A 17,834-nucleotide genomic window follows, 5' to 3' on the forward strand; every position below is an offset into this window, starting at 1 on the left:
CGTGCATAGTAATGCTCTGATAATTTTATTTTTTATAATGGTAACACTTTGCACTAAAAATCTAACTGAACAGTATAAACAAAACAGGTCTCGTGGCTCCTTAAAAATTCACACAGATATATGGAATGAATCCTCTGTTAGCAGACAATATATACAGGACTCATTTAAGACCCTATTATATGGCCTTTCTAACAGCAGCAGCAAAATAACTGGCAAGAGCCCCCTCCAAACTGTTTACTCTATATGGGCTCAAATAGAAAATGCTTTCTCTCATTCTATCTTTGACTGAGATATGTTGGGCTCACACCATCTATGTGACTGAAATGCATACTGCCCCACAATTCAAGCTACCAGAAGAAACTAGAAAGAAATGGGGTTACAAAGAAATCTGACCCATTTACATAGGTACAACTCAAAAAGTGGGGCAACCCTCATATTAAAACTGCAAGCCAATTTTTCGTATAATTTCATTAACATAGCTTTAAACAACAGTGGAGTTTAAGTCTTTTAGAGACTTACAACCAAAAAAACTATCTCCCTCTCAAGTTATTGGCAGTATCTGCAATTAACCTATTGCCCTCATACTAAATTGGGCCCGGATGCACTTGCAGCTTTGGACTTCCCTGACATACTATTTTCTTTCTTTCTTTTTGTTGCAATCATCACTAAAAGCTCACAAATCTTTATAATGTCTATCCGAAACCTGATCACAAATCTATAACTGAAGAACTGCTATGCAACTGGAATACGCAACTCAATATCCATGGAATGAAATGATGTATAATGTTAAGCAGGCAATACCATATAGCTGCCAACAGAAGAGCCAAATAGTCTACAAAAGTTTCTGCTTGAATGGCTTTTTCTTGTCTCAAAGTTTTCACAAGATGTGCATTTGTTTTTGGTGCATCAAACAAACACAGCTCCGGAACTTGAGTAAGGAGCTAAACCATAACACTTAGTTTATAGATAGCCCATGTCATCTAAAGTACACTTGTAATGTATCCTAGAGGTTTTAGTGAGAAATAACCATGGGATGGTTCTCACATTGTCCTTTGAAGTTATGACTACATCTGAAAGACACATTTAGGATGGAAATATATTCCAGTTTATGAGACAGAAGGCCATGAAAGGGCTGCTTCACACACATTTTTTCCTAAGCAGATGTAGACAGAAAAGACAGGCACCTGAGAACAAAAATGAAAGAGAGACACATCCTAACTACAGGGTCCTTCTGAAAAGTGTATCTTTGTACACTTTTAAAACTGAAGTGCTAATTTACTGTGGTTAAGATAGACTTTCTTTCTGGCTATTCAAGCCTCTGTCTTTGGTCCCACACCAAGTGGAGTGCTAATCTGAAGATATAGTTTCCTCCTCAAGGACACAGGGGCAGGAATGAGTCACTCAGCTTGGAAAAAATTGCATGGCAATCAACTGTTCTGAAATTATAGCTTTCTCTTTTGCCATGACTATATATTAGATATCATAATTCTGGAGGAAAGGCAAATTGTAGGGAGCTGTGGCATATGGTGGTTTCCAAACAAGCACATGTGGCAAAATAGAGGGCTGCACAATTTCCTCCTACCATATACCTCTAAATAAGGTATATATGAAGGAGGTCTCAGACATGACTGACACAATTGAAGCTGAGGTTGCAACAGCTGAGTGTAATGACTTTGTGATCTTTTTTGGGTTTATATCAAACAGTTCATGAAAGGAAAACTTTGGGATTTCCACCCAGAAGAAACCACTAATCATGAACTAGGAAAATTTGCCACCTCATAGTCAAGTGTGTGAATCAGGCCCTGGGAAGTACCTTGGGAGTCCATTGGCTTTTGCTTGAAAATAATTGAAAGGTGTATGTGCGTGGCAGGGACAGCAGGTTCGTTTTCTTAACACTGTTTTCCTTCTCAAAACAAGAAATTGTAGCTGGTCTCAGAACACCTGACCTTCTGATGATTTGTTTTCCAGAAGAATTTTGTGGCATTACAGGGGATGCTGCTCTGCGAACAGTCTTTGCAAATGTTGGATACCACACAAAAACAAAACAACACCTTGGGAAGCAGGACAGCAATACTGATTACACTAATGCACTTAGAAACATGGTCATGATTCAGCACTGATTTATTCTGAGACTATTTCTCAAACCCTTTCTTGCAGTGGTCTGAAGGCCAAGTCTACAAATAGATTTTGTTGGCAAGCTATGCAATCCCTTTAATAATATCTATACATGCCATGCAGCAGTTTTATGACATATCATTTCATATTCATTCATGCAGCTTTCTGTATTTTAACCTTCAGTTCAGAACATAAATATAAGAATGGCAGTTTTATGGGAAAGGAAAAAAGGGACTACAGATAATTAACTGTTGAACTGTAAAAGTATTGGTTTATCCTTTGCATGTTTCCTTCTGCATGTAAGCAAATTTAAAAGTCCTATCAAACAAACCCTGATAAAAGTTGCACAGACTTCTTACCCCACAGAGCCATGAAGACAGAGAAGAAGACAGTTGCTGGGTTATCAAACAGATGGCTTGCCCGAGCTGTGGCACAAGCAGAGCTCATTTTCCAGTAGCTGCATGTTCTGTCACATAAGGGACACATGGTAATATTGATTCTCTGGTCACACATCTCCATGCTGAAGGTAAATGAAGAGAGTAAAATGAATACATTCAATAATTGAACTTGAATTTTCTCTTTTGTGTGCACCCCACAGAATGCATATTCATTTGCCTGATTTATCCTATCTTTCTTTCAGAATCCGATTCCACATTACAGTGCTAACTCTGGCAAAATTTCTTGTACCTAATATTCAATGTAAGACAAGTGGGAGAGAAAAATCATGTCTTTCTTGTTTTACAGACCTGTTAACACCCTGCCCCTGACTACATGTGGCTCTGACTCTGGTGTAACTCTGAACATATGAAGTCAGGCAATTGTTCCACTGAATCCAGTATTTTCAGTTCTTATTGGAAGTGGTTTCTCTAGAATTTCAGACAGAGAAAAGTCTTTCTCCAGAACTGCTTATTGTGACACTTCAACTGGTGATGCCAGGAATCAGACCTGAGTTCTTCTGTGGTATCAGGTTGAGTAAAGATCACAGCAGTATTGCACAGATTCCATTCCACTGGGTCAGCCGTACTACATGCTAAAGCAGAAGTGCAATGGATGCAGATCATATCGCCTAGAGAAAAGGCTCTCCAGATGCTTATCCTCTAACCCACTGAGATCTCCCTAGAAATAATAACCCAGGTTGACTGGAGTCCAAGGACCATTGAAATCCATTTTCCAATATTCAAGAAGTTAGTTCCATCCAATAGAGCAATCAAACTTCTCTTCTTGAGTTATGTAACAAAAGAAGGATAGACTACCACTAACTTCTGACTAACCGTGCATCACTCCTTAATCTCAACCTACAAGCTTTACTTCTAGCTGATTCCTAGCCTTTGTCTCCTTGCCCAGCTAACTCAGTTTAACCCCCAAGCCACCCTGCTACTCATTCCATCCACCTGCTGCCTTGCCTGTGTCTCCCTCCGTCCCTTTTATTTCCTGGCCAGCCCTGACTAAGGCCCTGCTTGGTTTTGTTTCTTCCACTCTTCAGACTTGTCTTTCTGTCTCTTTTCCATAGCTACCTCTTAAAAAGCACTGGATTTCATAGTTCCTCTTCTGCTCCCCCCCACCCCATCCATCCAGCAGTGACTCTCCCTCCCTCCAGACTCTCTACCCATTGCTGCTCAGGTTGCTACAAATCCCTGTTTCCCTCTTTTCCTTGCTTGTAAACCCCCCGCCCCCGTTTTTTGCCCTCCACCTTATTTTATCTTCTTTCTGGGGTACATTTAATGCACAACCGCACATAAGAAGGGCACTAGTAAATTCTCTTACATGCGGTTGTTGTGGTGATTCCAATTTGCTGTTCACTAAGTGACTCATTTAACTGTGTATATTATGATTAAAGTTGTCTCTTTTCTTTTTTGTCTACCTCTTGAAGACAATAAAACTGAATCTTTGATTTCTAGCACTGCCCCCTCTTTCTTTCTAAAGGGTATCACCTCCAAATTCACTTGTGTATACACAAATTCAAATTCCTAGACTTGGATAATGTGCTCATACCTTATGTGTATTCCATAGTAACATACAAACTACATGCCTTGCTGCTGAATATCAGCTGCCTTGTGTTTTATATTATTATCACCCTTTCTTGTCCACCCCATCTCCTACCTGAATTCTTCATTGCCTCTGCTTCAAAGCAATCACTATGGCACAACATTATGGCTGCCCTGACACTACTCATGGTTAATGGTAACCAGGGTTAACTTTCAGTTTAAGAGTGTGAAACCAAGCTTTGTAACTGGTTGCAAACCTTCCTTAAATCAAATATGATTAACGTTAACACACTGCAAACAATCTATTATAACTTGGTTTCTGCTCACTAGTCTAATAAAATAAGCACAATGCAATCCTTATCATGTTCTATTTCTGAACTGATACCTGCCTTGATATTGCAGAAAACAATTATATATAAAATTTCCATGTAAATCTTTATAAATAATGGTTGGACTTTTTTTCTTTTAAAATACTTCTTAATCCACTTTTGGAAGATCATAGAAATATTGAGTTGTTCTACACATCAGATAATAAAGCCTAGTTTTTCTGTCATAATATGACAATTCACTAAATGTCCTTTACTATTGCATGGCAGATTTGAATCATAGAGAACAAGTTCAAATTCCATATCAGCCATGTTGGGAAAATCATTTCCCCTCTACCTAACTCATCCCAAAGTCTTTTTTGTTGCTGTTGTTCAGTTGCACAGTTGAGTCTGACTCTTTGTGACCCCATGGACAAAGTCACACCAGGCCCTCCTGTCTTCCACCATCCTCCGAAGTCTGTTCAAATTCGTGTTTGTTACATCAGTAATACTCTCCAGCCATCTCATCTTTTGCCATCCCCCTTCTTTGTTTGCCTTCTGTCTTTCCCAGCATCAGGATCTTCTCCAGTGAGTGCTCCCTTCTCATTCGGTGGCCAAAGTATTTGAGCTTCAGCTTCAGCATCTGACTTTCCAGGGAACAGAACGGGTTGATTTCCCTTAGGACTGACTGATTTGATCTTCTTGCAGTCCAAGGGACTCTCAAGATTCTTCTCCAGCACCACAGCTCAAAAGCATCTATTCTTCTGCGCTTGGCCTTCCTTGTGGTCCAACTCTCACAGCCACACATTACAACTGGGAATACCATTGCTTTGAGTATACAGACTTTTGTTGGCAGGGTGATGTCTCTACTTTTTATTCTACTGCCTAGGTTTGCCATAGCTGTCCTCCCAAGGAGCAAATGTCTTTTAATTTCATGGCTACAGTCACCATCTGCAGTGATCTTGGATCCCAGAAATGTCACTATTTCCATGTCTTCCCCTTCTATTTGCCAAGGTGTGATGAGGCCAGATGCCATGATCTTAGTTTTTTTGATGTTGAGTTTCAAGCCTACTTTTGTGCTCTCCTCTTTCACCCTCAATAAGAGGTTCTTTAAGTCCTCCTCACTTTCTGCCATTAGAGTGGTATCATCTTCATATCTGAGGTTGTTGATGTTTTTCCTGGCAATCTTAATTCCGGTTTGTGCTTCATCCAGGCCAGCATTCCGCATGATGTACTCTGCATATAAATTAAATAAGCAGGGTGACAATATACATCCTTGTCCAACTGCTTTTCCCATTCTTAACCAATCAGTTGCTCTGTATCCCGTTCTGACAGTTGCTTCTTGATCCTTATATAGGTTTCTCAGAAGACATGTGAGGTGGGCTGGTACTCCCATCTCTATAAGGACTTGTCACAGTTTGTTGTGATCCACACAATCAAAGGCTTTAGCGTTGTCAATTAAACAGAAATAGACGTTTTTCTGAAACTCCTGTGCTTTCTCCATAATTTAGCGGATGTTGGCAATTTGATCTCTAGTTTCTCTACCTCTCTGAAACCCAACTTTTTTAGTAACTAGAAAATCTGAATATATGATACTCTAATTCCATGAGAAAGAGCAGGGTAAAAATGAGATAAATACTTCTATTACATTTCCCACTCTTAGTCCAAATCTCTAACTACCCTTTCTCAGTCCAACATGCTTCACAGGGTTGTTACAAAGTGTACATGGTTCTCCTCTGTATATTTTATCTTTGTAACAACCCTGTGAAGTAGGTTATACTGAGAGAGAGTGACTGGTCCTAGGGTACTTGCTGAGCAATCCTAAAAACATTTTACTGGAAGTAAGCCACACTGAGTAGACTTGAGTAGGTTTCTGGTTAGGATTGCATGGCTAGAGAACTTCATGGCAGAAGGGATTTTTGAATCTGTCTTTCCATTCTTAGTCCAAATCTCTAACTACTATGCCATCCTAAGAAATTCAGGTGGGTAGCTGTGTTGATCTGAAGCAGCAGAACAAAGTTTGAGTCTAGTGGCAACTTTAAGACTGACAAAGTTTTATTCTAAGTATGAGCTTTCATGTGCACACACACTTCTTCAGATACACTGAAATGGAAGTTAACTGTCCATACATATAAGTAGAGGATCAGCAGCAAATTAGAATACAGCAAATAAAGGTAGGGACCAAACTTGTATAACAAGCTTAGTTTATACAATCGTCATTTGTTTGGGTTTAAATCCAGGAGAAAACATAGTGAAGGAAATAAATATATCAGAAATTAACATTCAGATGCACCCTGTGAAATGCTGAGAGTAATTAATTGCTTCATCTGTATGCCATTACTAAACCATCCTGGTTCTAATTAATGGTTTCAGACCACTTCTAAAATATCCCCTCCTCCCCTTCTTTTATAAATACTTTCAGGTTGTAAGCACTCTCCTAAATCTTTCAACTAGGGTTAATTCCTTTAAATGTGATTTCCCTTGTATCACCTTTACTGATCTCTCCTAAACTCTTTCCAAGCTGTTATCAGCCTTCTTGAACTGCAGTGCTCAGTAATAAAAGATTTCGACCACATGTAAAATATCTGTTATTATTATGTCTGTTATCAGTCAAGTTATCATGTCTGCTATTAGTCAGGTACTCATGATTATTCTATCTGTTAAGACTCCAGAAGTCTCCAGAAAACACTTAAATGCTGATCTGACATAAAGCGAATGAGAAGTGTGTTTTCTGGTCTTAATTTTAAAAACAAAACGTTTCTTGGTGAAAAGGGATTTTCCATACAACTCTGCTGACAGTTTATACTGGTAGGCCTTATCAGGGATATGTTAAGAACACGGTGTGCTCTGATGGGTGAGAAGTAACAAATAAACATTGAGTAATTGATCTTCATATTATGGAGAATGATAAGGCTGATAAAATCAGAAACTGTGCATTTGGATATGTCTGGTCCAAATATATATGCAAAAAATCCCTATCATATCTGACCCATATATATATGAAAAATATATATATGCAAAGAAGTCCCTAGTGGGACCATCTCAGCCCGATAGCACTGTGCAAGGGAGGCTATGTTAGGGTCAGGGATTCCGGTCATATGGGGGCAGGGGAAGTGTGGTGGTGGGACTAGGTCTCAGAGTTTCGTTAGAGGTTGGAGATATGGGAATGTTCGGGCCTCTTCCTGCCTATGTCCCATCCCTCAGCATGTTGGTTGTGGGGCTAGGAATGTTCACCCAGCTCTGACATTGGTGTTGATTAATGCCAGATCTATTAATAATAAGATGTGATTACATCATAGAGCAACAAGTAGATCTGGCATGTGTGACTGAGACCTGGGTGCGGGAGGGCTAAACTGTCACCCTGAACCAGCTAACCCCACCTCAGTTCTTGGTCCTCCACTGATCTTGGATGGTGGGGGCAGGGCTGCAATGCTCATTTGTGATTCTTTTTCTTTCAAGGCACTCCCTACCCCAGATATACCCGGCACTGAGTGTGTTGGCCTGGTATGGGAGGCTGAGGAGAGTTTGGCTATCTGGGTAGTGTACCAGTCACCTAATGCACTGTTGATGATGTGGCATCCTCGCATGCCCAGGACCTAGTGTTATCCATGGAGACACTAGGACTCACCCAGATTGTTTCGGCCCCCACTCATCAGGCTGGTCACACACTGGATTTGGTCTTTGGAGTCGGGATAACATCGGATCTAATAGCTGTTGATACAGTTCCATGGTCAGATCATTGTGCCCTGAAAGTCTGACTGGACCTGCAGCCCTCCTCCTGTTTAGGTGACAAGCAGATTTATCCTCGCCCACGGAGCCAACTGGACCCTGAGTGGCTTCGGGAAGCTATGCAGGATCCAATACCCCTGTCGGGTTGTTAAATGAGCAAGTGGAGGACTGGTATTCCTGGCTCTCTATAGCCATCCACAACATCACACTCCAGAGCCTCTTCGCTGCAGTGCCAGAGTGGCTCCATGGTATACTCTGGAGCTGCAGAGGATGAAGTGGCAACTTAGACAGCTGGAGCGAGTATGGCGCCGTTCTTATGATGAGGAGTCAAGAACTTCTTATAGAACGTTTATGAAGGTCTATGAGAAGGCAATGAAGTCCACAAAGAGGGAATTCTATACAGCCTCCACTGTGTCTGTGAAATCACACCCAGGCCAATTATTTAGGACAATTCGATCACTAACAACAGTGCTGACAGGCAACCAAAAGGTTAGGAAATTGGACATTGGCTGTGAGGCCTTTGCGACTTATTTCGCAGATAAAGTCCTGACTCTCCCCCAGGATCTCCCAGCCACAGTTGATACAGGACAGGAACTGGAAGCCCATTGTCCGTTTTCTGGCCCTTTTCTGGACCACTTCAGTCGACTTTCTCTGGAAGTTGTGGATAGGATTTTGGCTGCAGTGAAGCCTACCACTTGTCCTCTGGACCCATGCCCATCTTGGCTTGTCAAAGCAAGTGGTACCAATGTCTGGAGCCCTCTGGTTGACATTGTTAATCTTTCCCTGCCATCAGGGATGTTCCCAGTTAGGCTCAAAGAGGCAGTGGTACGTCTGCTTTTAAAGAAGCCATCTTTGGACCCTATGGTCCTGACCAATTACTGCCCAGTTTCAAATCTTCCATTTCTGGGAAAGGTAATTGAGAAAGCAGTGGCGGAGCAATTTCAAGCTATCCTGGAGGATACTTCTATCCTTGACCCTTTCCAGTTCGGCTTTTGCCCTGCTCCTGGGATGGAAACTGCTTTGGTTGCCCTCACAGATGACATCAGAAGGCATCTGGATCGAGGCATGTCAGCTCTGCTATTAGTTAGATCTTTCAGCAGCATTTGACATGGTTGATTATGATCTAGTGACCCACTGCCTTGCTGACATTGGAGCTCAGGGGGTTGTGGATGGGGATGAAGGGTGGCTCTTGGTGAGCAGATCTCCATGCATCACCCACTTGAATGTGGTGTACTGCAGGAAGCTATTCTCTCACCAATAATGTTCAAAATCTATATGGGCCCCCTTGCCCAGATTGCTCAAGGTTTGGGCTGGGTTGTCACCAATATGCGGATGATACCCAGCTCTTTCTGTTGATGGATGGCCAATCAGATTCTGCCCCAGATCACCTGACTAGGGCTCTAGAAGCTGTGGCTGGATGGTTGCGACAAAGCTGGCTGAAGCTCAATCCAGCTAAGATGGAGGTCCTGTACCTGAACCAAGGGGGATTGGAGCTGAGCCCCCAACTCCCAACCCTGGATAATGCATCTCTTGTGCCAGCTCAGAAGGTGAAGAGTCTGGGAGTGATACTGGATGCCTCACTTACATGGAGACCTAGGCCACAGCAGTTGATCGATCTGCCTTCTATCATCTTTGGCAGGTCAGACAACTGGTGCTCTATCTATCCCCCCAGGATTTAGCTACAGTGATCCATGCAATGGTCACTTCCAGGCTAGATTACTGTAACTCACTCTATGCAGGCTTGCCCTTGGGGCTGATCCGGAAACTGCAGCTGGTGCAAAACATGGCAGCACAGCTGTTATCTGCATCGTCTTAACAAGCAAGCATTCGGCTGGTGCTGCACCAAATGCACTGGCTACCAATTGAGTACTGAATCCGCTTCAAGGTTTCGGTACTAATATTCAAAGCCTTACACAGCCTGGGACCGACATACTTGAGGGACCACCTTTCCCCGCATATGCCCCTGAGGGCATTGCGGTCATTCCTGACCATCCCTGGTCCGAAGGACGTCTGTCTTACCTCAACCAGGGCCAGGGCTTTTTCGGCTCTGGCCCCTGCCTGGTGGAATCAGCTCCCTATGGAGATCTGGGTCCTACCTGAGCTACTGCCATTTCATAGGGCCTGTAAGATGGAGCTGTTCCGCTGGGCTTTTGGTTGAGGCAGCAGGCGTCCTATTCCACCAACTATTCCATTAATCGGCCTCCCTTGTTGTGACATCATTCTTTACAGCTTTGTTGTGGTGTTGAATTTGATTATTAACAGCATCACTTCTTCTTGGGCCAAAAACTGTTGTATTTTGTGAAATGTGCCCTTTCCACCGGTGATGCACCTTATTTTATTGTTCTACTGTTTTGGTTTTATTGTAGAGTTCTAAATTTGAATTGTAGGTTTTTATTGTTCAACTTATGTTGTGAGCCACCCTGAGCCTGTTATGGGAAAGGGCAGAATATAAGCCTAATAAATAAAAATAAAAAATATAAGCCTACTAAATATATTTTGAATATATTTGAGTATCCAGATTGATATTTTGGTTTTCTGGAATGTCATTAATCAGGTCCTCAAAACTTCCAAAAACATTCAGAAATATTTGGGGCCAGAATTTTAAGACTTTCAGACAATGGGATCAGACATTAAAGGGATCACTAGAACTCTCTGCCCAGTCATGATAATTCTCCATGGTTCTTTGAGCATGGGCAAAGAGAACAAAAAGCTGGCCAAGACTTGATGTAGTCTGCTTTCTCATGCATATTCAGGAAACTGGTAAACATATGTCTACTGATATGTCTGATTTTTTTTTTAATCCAAAATCCTCCCACCTTATTTTGAGCAATGTACAGAATAGCTTGTAAACAGGAGATGGAGGGCTGAATACATCTCATAAGTTGGAGGGTGACTGCAATTTCCATGTATTTTCCCTTCTAGCTATAGACCCACATATGTTGTTCCATATCATTTAGGGTAGTTCCTTGATGGGCACAGCTCCTGTATCAAGAAGGAGGAGATTGTTCTATGTGTGGTTCCCATGGTCCAAACCTCAATTTGGAACTGGTACTAATAGTAAACTAAGTCCAGCACTGTAAATTTTACATTATGGTTTCTGTTTTTTTCTAGTATGTTGTGATTATTTCACCCTTCCTCACAGGGTTTCCATTTTCCTTGTTTTTTGTTGGGCACCCACTTTTTCCTTTTTTGTCTTTGTTTTTCTCTGGCTGTCCCAACCCAATAATTTGAATGTATATTGTTAGATGCTGACCCAGTCTAGAAAACTGAAGGGAGAGACTAAAATCCTTCTTTTTGTCCTGGTTTGATAATGGCACACAAAAGGCCAATGGTAAATCAAAAATAACCAACTGTTCTATTTCACTTTGTAGGAAAATGGTCAGGTAGGAATCAGGTATAGAATTTATGAGATGAACAGGCAACCGGAATGAGATAACTTTGTATAAAAATAAACACCAGACAATTTGTAACTGTTTCTGTTATTCAGGCAAGGCTTTATTAAAACATTTGATTTGGCTCTTATAGCCTGCTAAAAAGAGCCCTTAGTTACTTCATATACAGAAGCAACTTGCCCTAAGGACTTAGTTGCTGTTGCTGGTACAGCTCCCCCCTCCTCACTTCTAAGCTGTCAAAAGCACAGAGGGCCTGACTTATCTGTGGCTCTCATTATGTGGTGCTGAGTGAGGGGAGGCAGAGGCAGCGCAGAGAAGCCATAGGTTGGCCCACCTTTGAAGAGTTGTGTTGGCTGCAGGGGCAGCTGGGAGGGGTCCAGGTAGCAGGAATGGTAGGGAACAACAGATCCCTCCCAAGCCAGTGGACCAATTGCCAGATCCAATCAAGAGGTGGGGGAGGAGTTTCACTTGTGGGCTTGTGTTACTGTCTGGCCACCTTCTTATGTTTGCCTCCCAAGCAGTTTGCCCACCCATTCCACCTTTATAATTATTGAAGAGGATTGGCTACATCAAGAGTGTGTGGCTGTGATGGACTGGAAAGCAGTCTGTGTGAATGAGTTAAGACACTCACTGTGATTGGCTAACCACCTCCATGGCAACCACTGTAACAAGTTAAAAAAGGCAGGGAGAGAGAAAATCTCAGTTTCAGTTTAGCTCCGGTGGAAATCAGAATGAGAAGTGTCTGAGTGAGACTGCAGTCCAGTCATTCTGAAACAGAGCTGGTTGTTTGAATAGAACTCTTGTCTGTAGAGAGTTTAATTGAGAGAAGGGGCTAACAGTGGCTCTTTCTACTTTTTCTCTTTCTTTCTCTGCTTCAATTTTTGCCTTTTCTTTTTTGGCTTCATCCCCACCTCCATTCTTTTCTTTCTGCTCTTTCTGCCTCTCTTTCAGCCTTTTCTGCTTTTATTTTTGCCAGCTCTAATCTTTCAGCTTTTTCAGATGCAATTCTAGGCAGCTCTGTTTGTAGTTTCATTCCATCAAAATCCTGACTGGAATTCTCCACAGCAGCTGCTTCCTCTGACTGGCTAGCTTCCTTAGCTTTTCCCGCCTTCTGAGGAGGTGCCCTTTCTGACAGGAATTTTTTTTATAAAAATAGTTCTGAGGTACAAAAATATATATTTCTTATTTTATTTTCTGTGAGGAATTACTTTTTAATGGGTATTTTCGAATCCCACCTCTACCATCAATAAATGTGAGGGAGCCAGGGTCAGCGGGCAAAGGGGACCGCTTTGAATCCTGTCATGTCTTTATCCAGTAGCTCAGGAGAACCAAAATTAACCTTGTCAGAAATAAATGATGGCACAGATAGCGTTTTTAATTAAAACCAAGAATAAGTTTTATTATATATAGATAGGCTGGGAAGGGAGGAAATAATATTAGAGGTTGGTATATTAAAAACTATTGGCAGGCAGAAAAAAACTAAAAAAACTCACAAGAACTAATGTTGGCAGGCTGTTGTTATTTTATAAAAACAAACAGTAAGGGATCTGTACGCAAGCGTTAACCAAGCCGGCTGTTTGCTCGTCCTCCCCTTCGGATTGGAATTTTAAATAGCTCAAAAGAATGTAAATAGCCCTTTGGCAAGACTATTTGAAGAAGGAGCTTACTTACGAAGGTCTGAAGAACATAAGAATTCCTTTCTGGGGTCCCAGAGGGTAAGATAACAACTTTTACTATCAAATTAACAAGGCAACGCCCAGGTTAATTACTCAGTGGTCGCGTGTAACTCCGGAAAAAAATCAACATGGCTAAGACAATTAAAGAGTTATCTGAGCAAATTACTGCTTTCCATGCTTTAATAATGTCGTCCCAGGACCAGATAAGATCTGAAATTAAATCAGTCAGAGATGCAGTTTCAGAGTTGACTGCAGAGCTCAAGGACACACGGAACATTGCAATTTCGGCTAATGAGCTTGCCTTATCTAACAAACAGAAAATACTCCAGCTGAATTCGCAGCTTACAGAGCTCTCTGACCGTAACAGAAGAGCGAATTTGATCCTGGGTGGAATTTCAGAGGAAATAAATAATAAACTCCTGGAAGGAACTCTTATAGATTGGATGGGTGAGCAAGGAGTTACTCTGCAGTCTCAGGATATTGAGAGAGCTCATAGACTGCAAAGGAGACAAGATGGGGGTGCCTCAAGGGAAGTCATAATTAAATTTTCAAGGGAAAAGACTCAGCAGATAGTTTTCAAGACTTTGAAAAAAAGGAAAGACCTTTCTTTTAGAGGAAGGAAAGTTTAGGTGAGAGAAGACTTCTGCCAGGAAACCATCAGAAAGAGAAGGCTAATGAGACCCTTTGGGCAAAAATTATATGACAATAAGATTAAATTCTCTTGGGGGTACCCTCCTCAATAATTATTTTTAAAGACGAAAAAAGGCTGGTGGCCCGCAACCCTAAGGAAGCAAGAGATCTCCTCACTCACCTGGGCATCGCCACAGACGACCTGAGAGACCCGAGAGAGGAAGAAGAAGAAGAAACAGTGGAGCTCGATGTGGACCCGGGAGAAGGAAGCTCAAGTAGACAAGAGAAAAGGCCAAGAACGGACTACTAAAGGGAAGTATAAAATATTTTGAGCTAAATTTAGCTATAAGCTAGAAGGGGAGGGCGGGGTGCGTACCCCCTGGAAGGTGGAAGACAGGATGATGGTCTCATCCAGAAAGTTGTCTGTGCCACAGGGGAAGGGAATAGGGGGTGGGTTTTCAGTAAGAAGTATAGTAAAATACCCTCAGCCATTAGGGCCCAAGTTTGTTACAAATAAAGAGAATGGATAGATCTTTAAGAGTCCTTTCACTGGATGTGAATGGTCTAACATCAAATCTTAAGAGATTCAGAGTAATTAAAATGGCTAAAGAACAAAGAATAGATCTGTTGTGCCTACAGGAAACTCACAAAAAAAATAAATGATAGAAAACCATTGATAAAAGATCTGAGGTGGCAGGTTTTAGCAGAAGCAAGAGGGTCTTCCAAAGCTAGAGGCGTGGCTACATTGATTCGTAAGGATATTAAGGTGGAGAACATGGAAAAATTAGTAGATAAGGAAGGTAGATACCTGTTAGTTAAGTTTAAGCTGGAAGCCATAAAAATCACTATAGTAAATGTTTATGCACCAAATAAAAGACAAAGGAAATTCTTAAACTTGGTTTTTAAGAAGATACAACAGTTTTCAGAGGGCGAACTAATTGTAGTGGGCGATTTAAATACGGACATAACCAAGAACAATAGTATTAAGCTAAGAGATTGGGGCTTGAAGGACGCTCATGAGTTTACCAATACAAGACCCAGCCCGACACATATTTCTTGTAGACATAAAACAGCATCCCGCTTAGATTATATAATTTTGGAAAAAAATAATAATATGGTGGTTAAAGAGATCAAGTCCCATCCAATTTTGATTTCTGACCATGCCCCTCTAAGTATTGAATTAGAACTAAATCTTCCCTCGACAAATAGACCTTGGAGGTATAACAACCTGGTAATGGCAAAAGAAGAGGATAGGGAATACTTAATGACACAGTTAAAATTATATTTTAAGGAAAATAGAGGAACTGTGTCAACTAATATATTATGGGACGCTGCTAAAGCGGTAATAAGGGGCCATTTGGTTGGGAAGGAAAAAGACATAAAAAGAGAATGGTATAAAAAAAGGCAAACAAAACTTAATGAATTGGAGGAGTTACAAAAAGAAATAATGGGAAAGTGTAATCCTAGTTTACAGATTAGAATTAAAGAGAATCAAAAACAGTTGGAGGCCCTAGATATGGCAACAATGTGGAAAAAGGAAATAATGGTTAGGAACGACTTCCAGAGGAATAGCATTAATACAGCAAAAAGGTTAGCTAATTATTTGAAAGTTAAAAAGGCAAAACAATCAATTAGAAGTATTAAAATTAATAATAATACAACTCAAAACTCTAAGGAAATCACTAAGGCATTTGAAGACTTCTATAAAAAATTATATATGAAAAAGACTATAACGGAGGTGTGGGACGCACCTAAGCTAATCATAGAGGAGGAAGCAAAAGCCTCACTGGGTGCTGAGATTACACTCCAAGAGATAAAGGAAGTAATAAAAGCGCTCAAAAAAGGTAAATCACCAGGGCTGGATGGCTTTACTTCTGACTTTTATAAAGAAATGGTAGAAATTATAGCACCTGAATTGCAGTAGTTTTTAACGAAGTCTTGGAAGGAAAGAAAGCCCCGGACTCATGGAAGGAAACAGAAATAATTTTGATATTAAAGCCCCAGAAAGATCCGGAAGAAGTAGGTTCGTATAGGCCCATTAGTTTACTAAATCAAGATTATAAGATCTTTGCTAAGGTTTTAGCAAATAGACTTAAGAGAGTTATCCCGTCAATCATAAAAGGGGACCAATACGGTTTTATTGAGGGTAGATCTATTGCCCATCCTATTAGAAATATCTTAAATGTATTGCACCATGGCCAAAAGAAAAAAATAGCTCTGTTAAAGTTGGATGTTTATAAAGCCTTTGATACTCTCTCACATGAATTCTTGTGGCAAATATTAAAGAAGATAGGTTTAGAGGAACAGTTCTTACACGCTATACAGGAAATATACAACGGAGGTAAGGCCAAAGTTAGAGTCAACACTGACCACTCACAAGCGTTTCCAATTTAAGGGGGGGTAAGACAAGGCTGTCCACTATCCCCGCTCATATTTATAATAGCTATAGAGCAACTAGCAGAGCGAATTAGGAATGCGGGGAGAATAGAGGGTTATAAGTCAGGTAATGAAGAAATGAAAATTAATTTATTTGCGGATGATATCATAGTAATTATGTCTAACCCAAAAGACGGAGTTAAAGAGATTAAGATAATTTTAGATGATTTTGAAAAGTGTTCAGGGCTCGGAGTGAATATGGCAAAATCAGAAATTCTATACCTTAATGTTAATAGAGAGGAAAAACAGGAAATAAATAGGATTACGAATATAGGAATGGGAGCCAAGAGACTTAAATATCTAGGGATAGTCCTGCAAAAAAATATGGACAAAATGATAAAGGAGAACTATGGTAAAATATGGAAGAAAATAGAGAGAGATGTGAATAAATGGAATCATAAAATACTAGGGATATCATCTAGAATAAGATCTCTTAAAATGTTCATGATACCAAAGTTAACGTATTTATTCCAAACGTTGCCTTTAGGTTTGAGGAAAAATCAAATTGAACAATGGAATAAAGCAATCAAAGTGTGGATTTTTAATAATAAAAACTGTAGGTTTCATAAGAGAATTTTATACAACCTTAAATCAGAATTAGGTTGGGGAATCCCAGATTTAAGTAAATATTATGAGGCCTTCCAACTAAGAGCGTTACTAGATCTGAGTGAGGATAAGGTACAGAAGTGGATTAATTTCGAGAATGCAGTCAACAGTGGTATTGGAAGATTTGGAATTTTTTCCACAGTGTCGACAAAAGATCTAAAATTAGCTATAGGGCCCAGAAGAGTAGCATTAGAAACCTGGATGAAATGGTACCCAATTATAGAAGATTTAGGTAATCAATACTGGTTAAACATAGCAGGCTTGCATAAGAGAGTTAAGAAGATCAGTGAAAAGGGAGAGCTTTGGTTAGACGCTCCAATGGAAGAGATATATAAAGTAATGGCCAAACAAAGGAAGGGTCTAGTGGGGTTACTATACAGGAAAATGATTTCAAATAAAGATAAAATAATAGTACATTTACAAAAGATTTGGAGTCATGAAGGTCAGTTAACAGAGGGGTTGGCTGGGAAAATCTTGGAAGGACTAGAAAGGATTAAAGTAATCAAATTTAAAGAACTGGAATATAAATTTTTCACAAAATGGTACAAAACTCCCGCACAAATAGCCAATATATTCCCAGGAATGAGTTCCAAGTGCTGGCATTGCAAACAATTTAAGGGTTGGTTTGCACATATGTGGTGGGAGTGTGAAGAGGTTAAACCCTTTTGGGGGGAAATTATTCAGTTTATTAGAAAAGTCTGCAATGTACCATTAACCATTGGCTTTAATATGATGTTGTTAAGCACAATAGGAAGTACGGCACTAAGTAGACCCACTCAAAACCTTGTCAAGGCAATGATACTAGCGGGGAAGGCAGTCATCGCTTTGGGGTGGAAAGATAAAAGTAAATGGTCAATAGAAATCTGGCACAGCTATTTGTTTGATTACATACAGTCTGACATCGTGGCAACAATCAACAAGGATTCCACGTGGGAAGATAAAGTCAAGGAAATCGAGACC

General features: G+C 40.6%; 1 protein-coding gene across 9 annotated transcripts in view; it reads right to left on the minus strand.

Annotated features, from left to right (window-relative positions):
- ANO1 (anoctamin 1) overlaps positions 1–17,834 on the minus strand; it is a 256,871-nt gene that overhangs the window by 80,612 nt on the left and 158,425 nt on the right. For all 9 annotated transcript variants that reach the window (XM_060262257.1, XM_060262253.1, XM_060262256.1 and 6 more), the window contains one exon: positions 2,475–2,635. In XM_060262257.1, the coding sequence (XP_060118240.1) occupies positions 2,475–2,635 (161 nt within the window). The remainder of the gene's footprint in view (positions 1–2,474; positions 2,636–17,834) is intronic.

This window comes from Heteronotia binoei, chromosome 21, assembly GCF_032191835.1.
Source record: "Heteronotia binoei isolate CCM8104 ecotype False Entrance Well chromosome 21, APGP_CSIRO_Hbin_v1, whole genome shotgun sequence".
Classification (NCBI taxonomy): domain Eukaryota; kingdom Metazoa; phylum Chordata; class Lepidosauria; order Squamata; family Gekkonidae; genus Heteronotia; species Heteronotia binoei.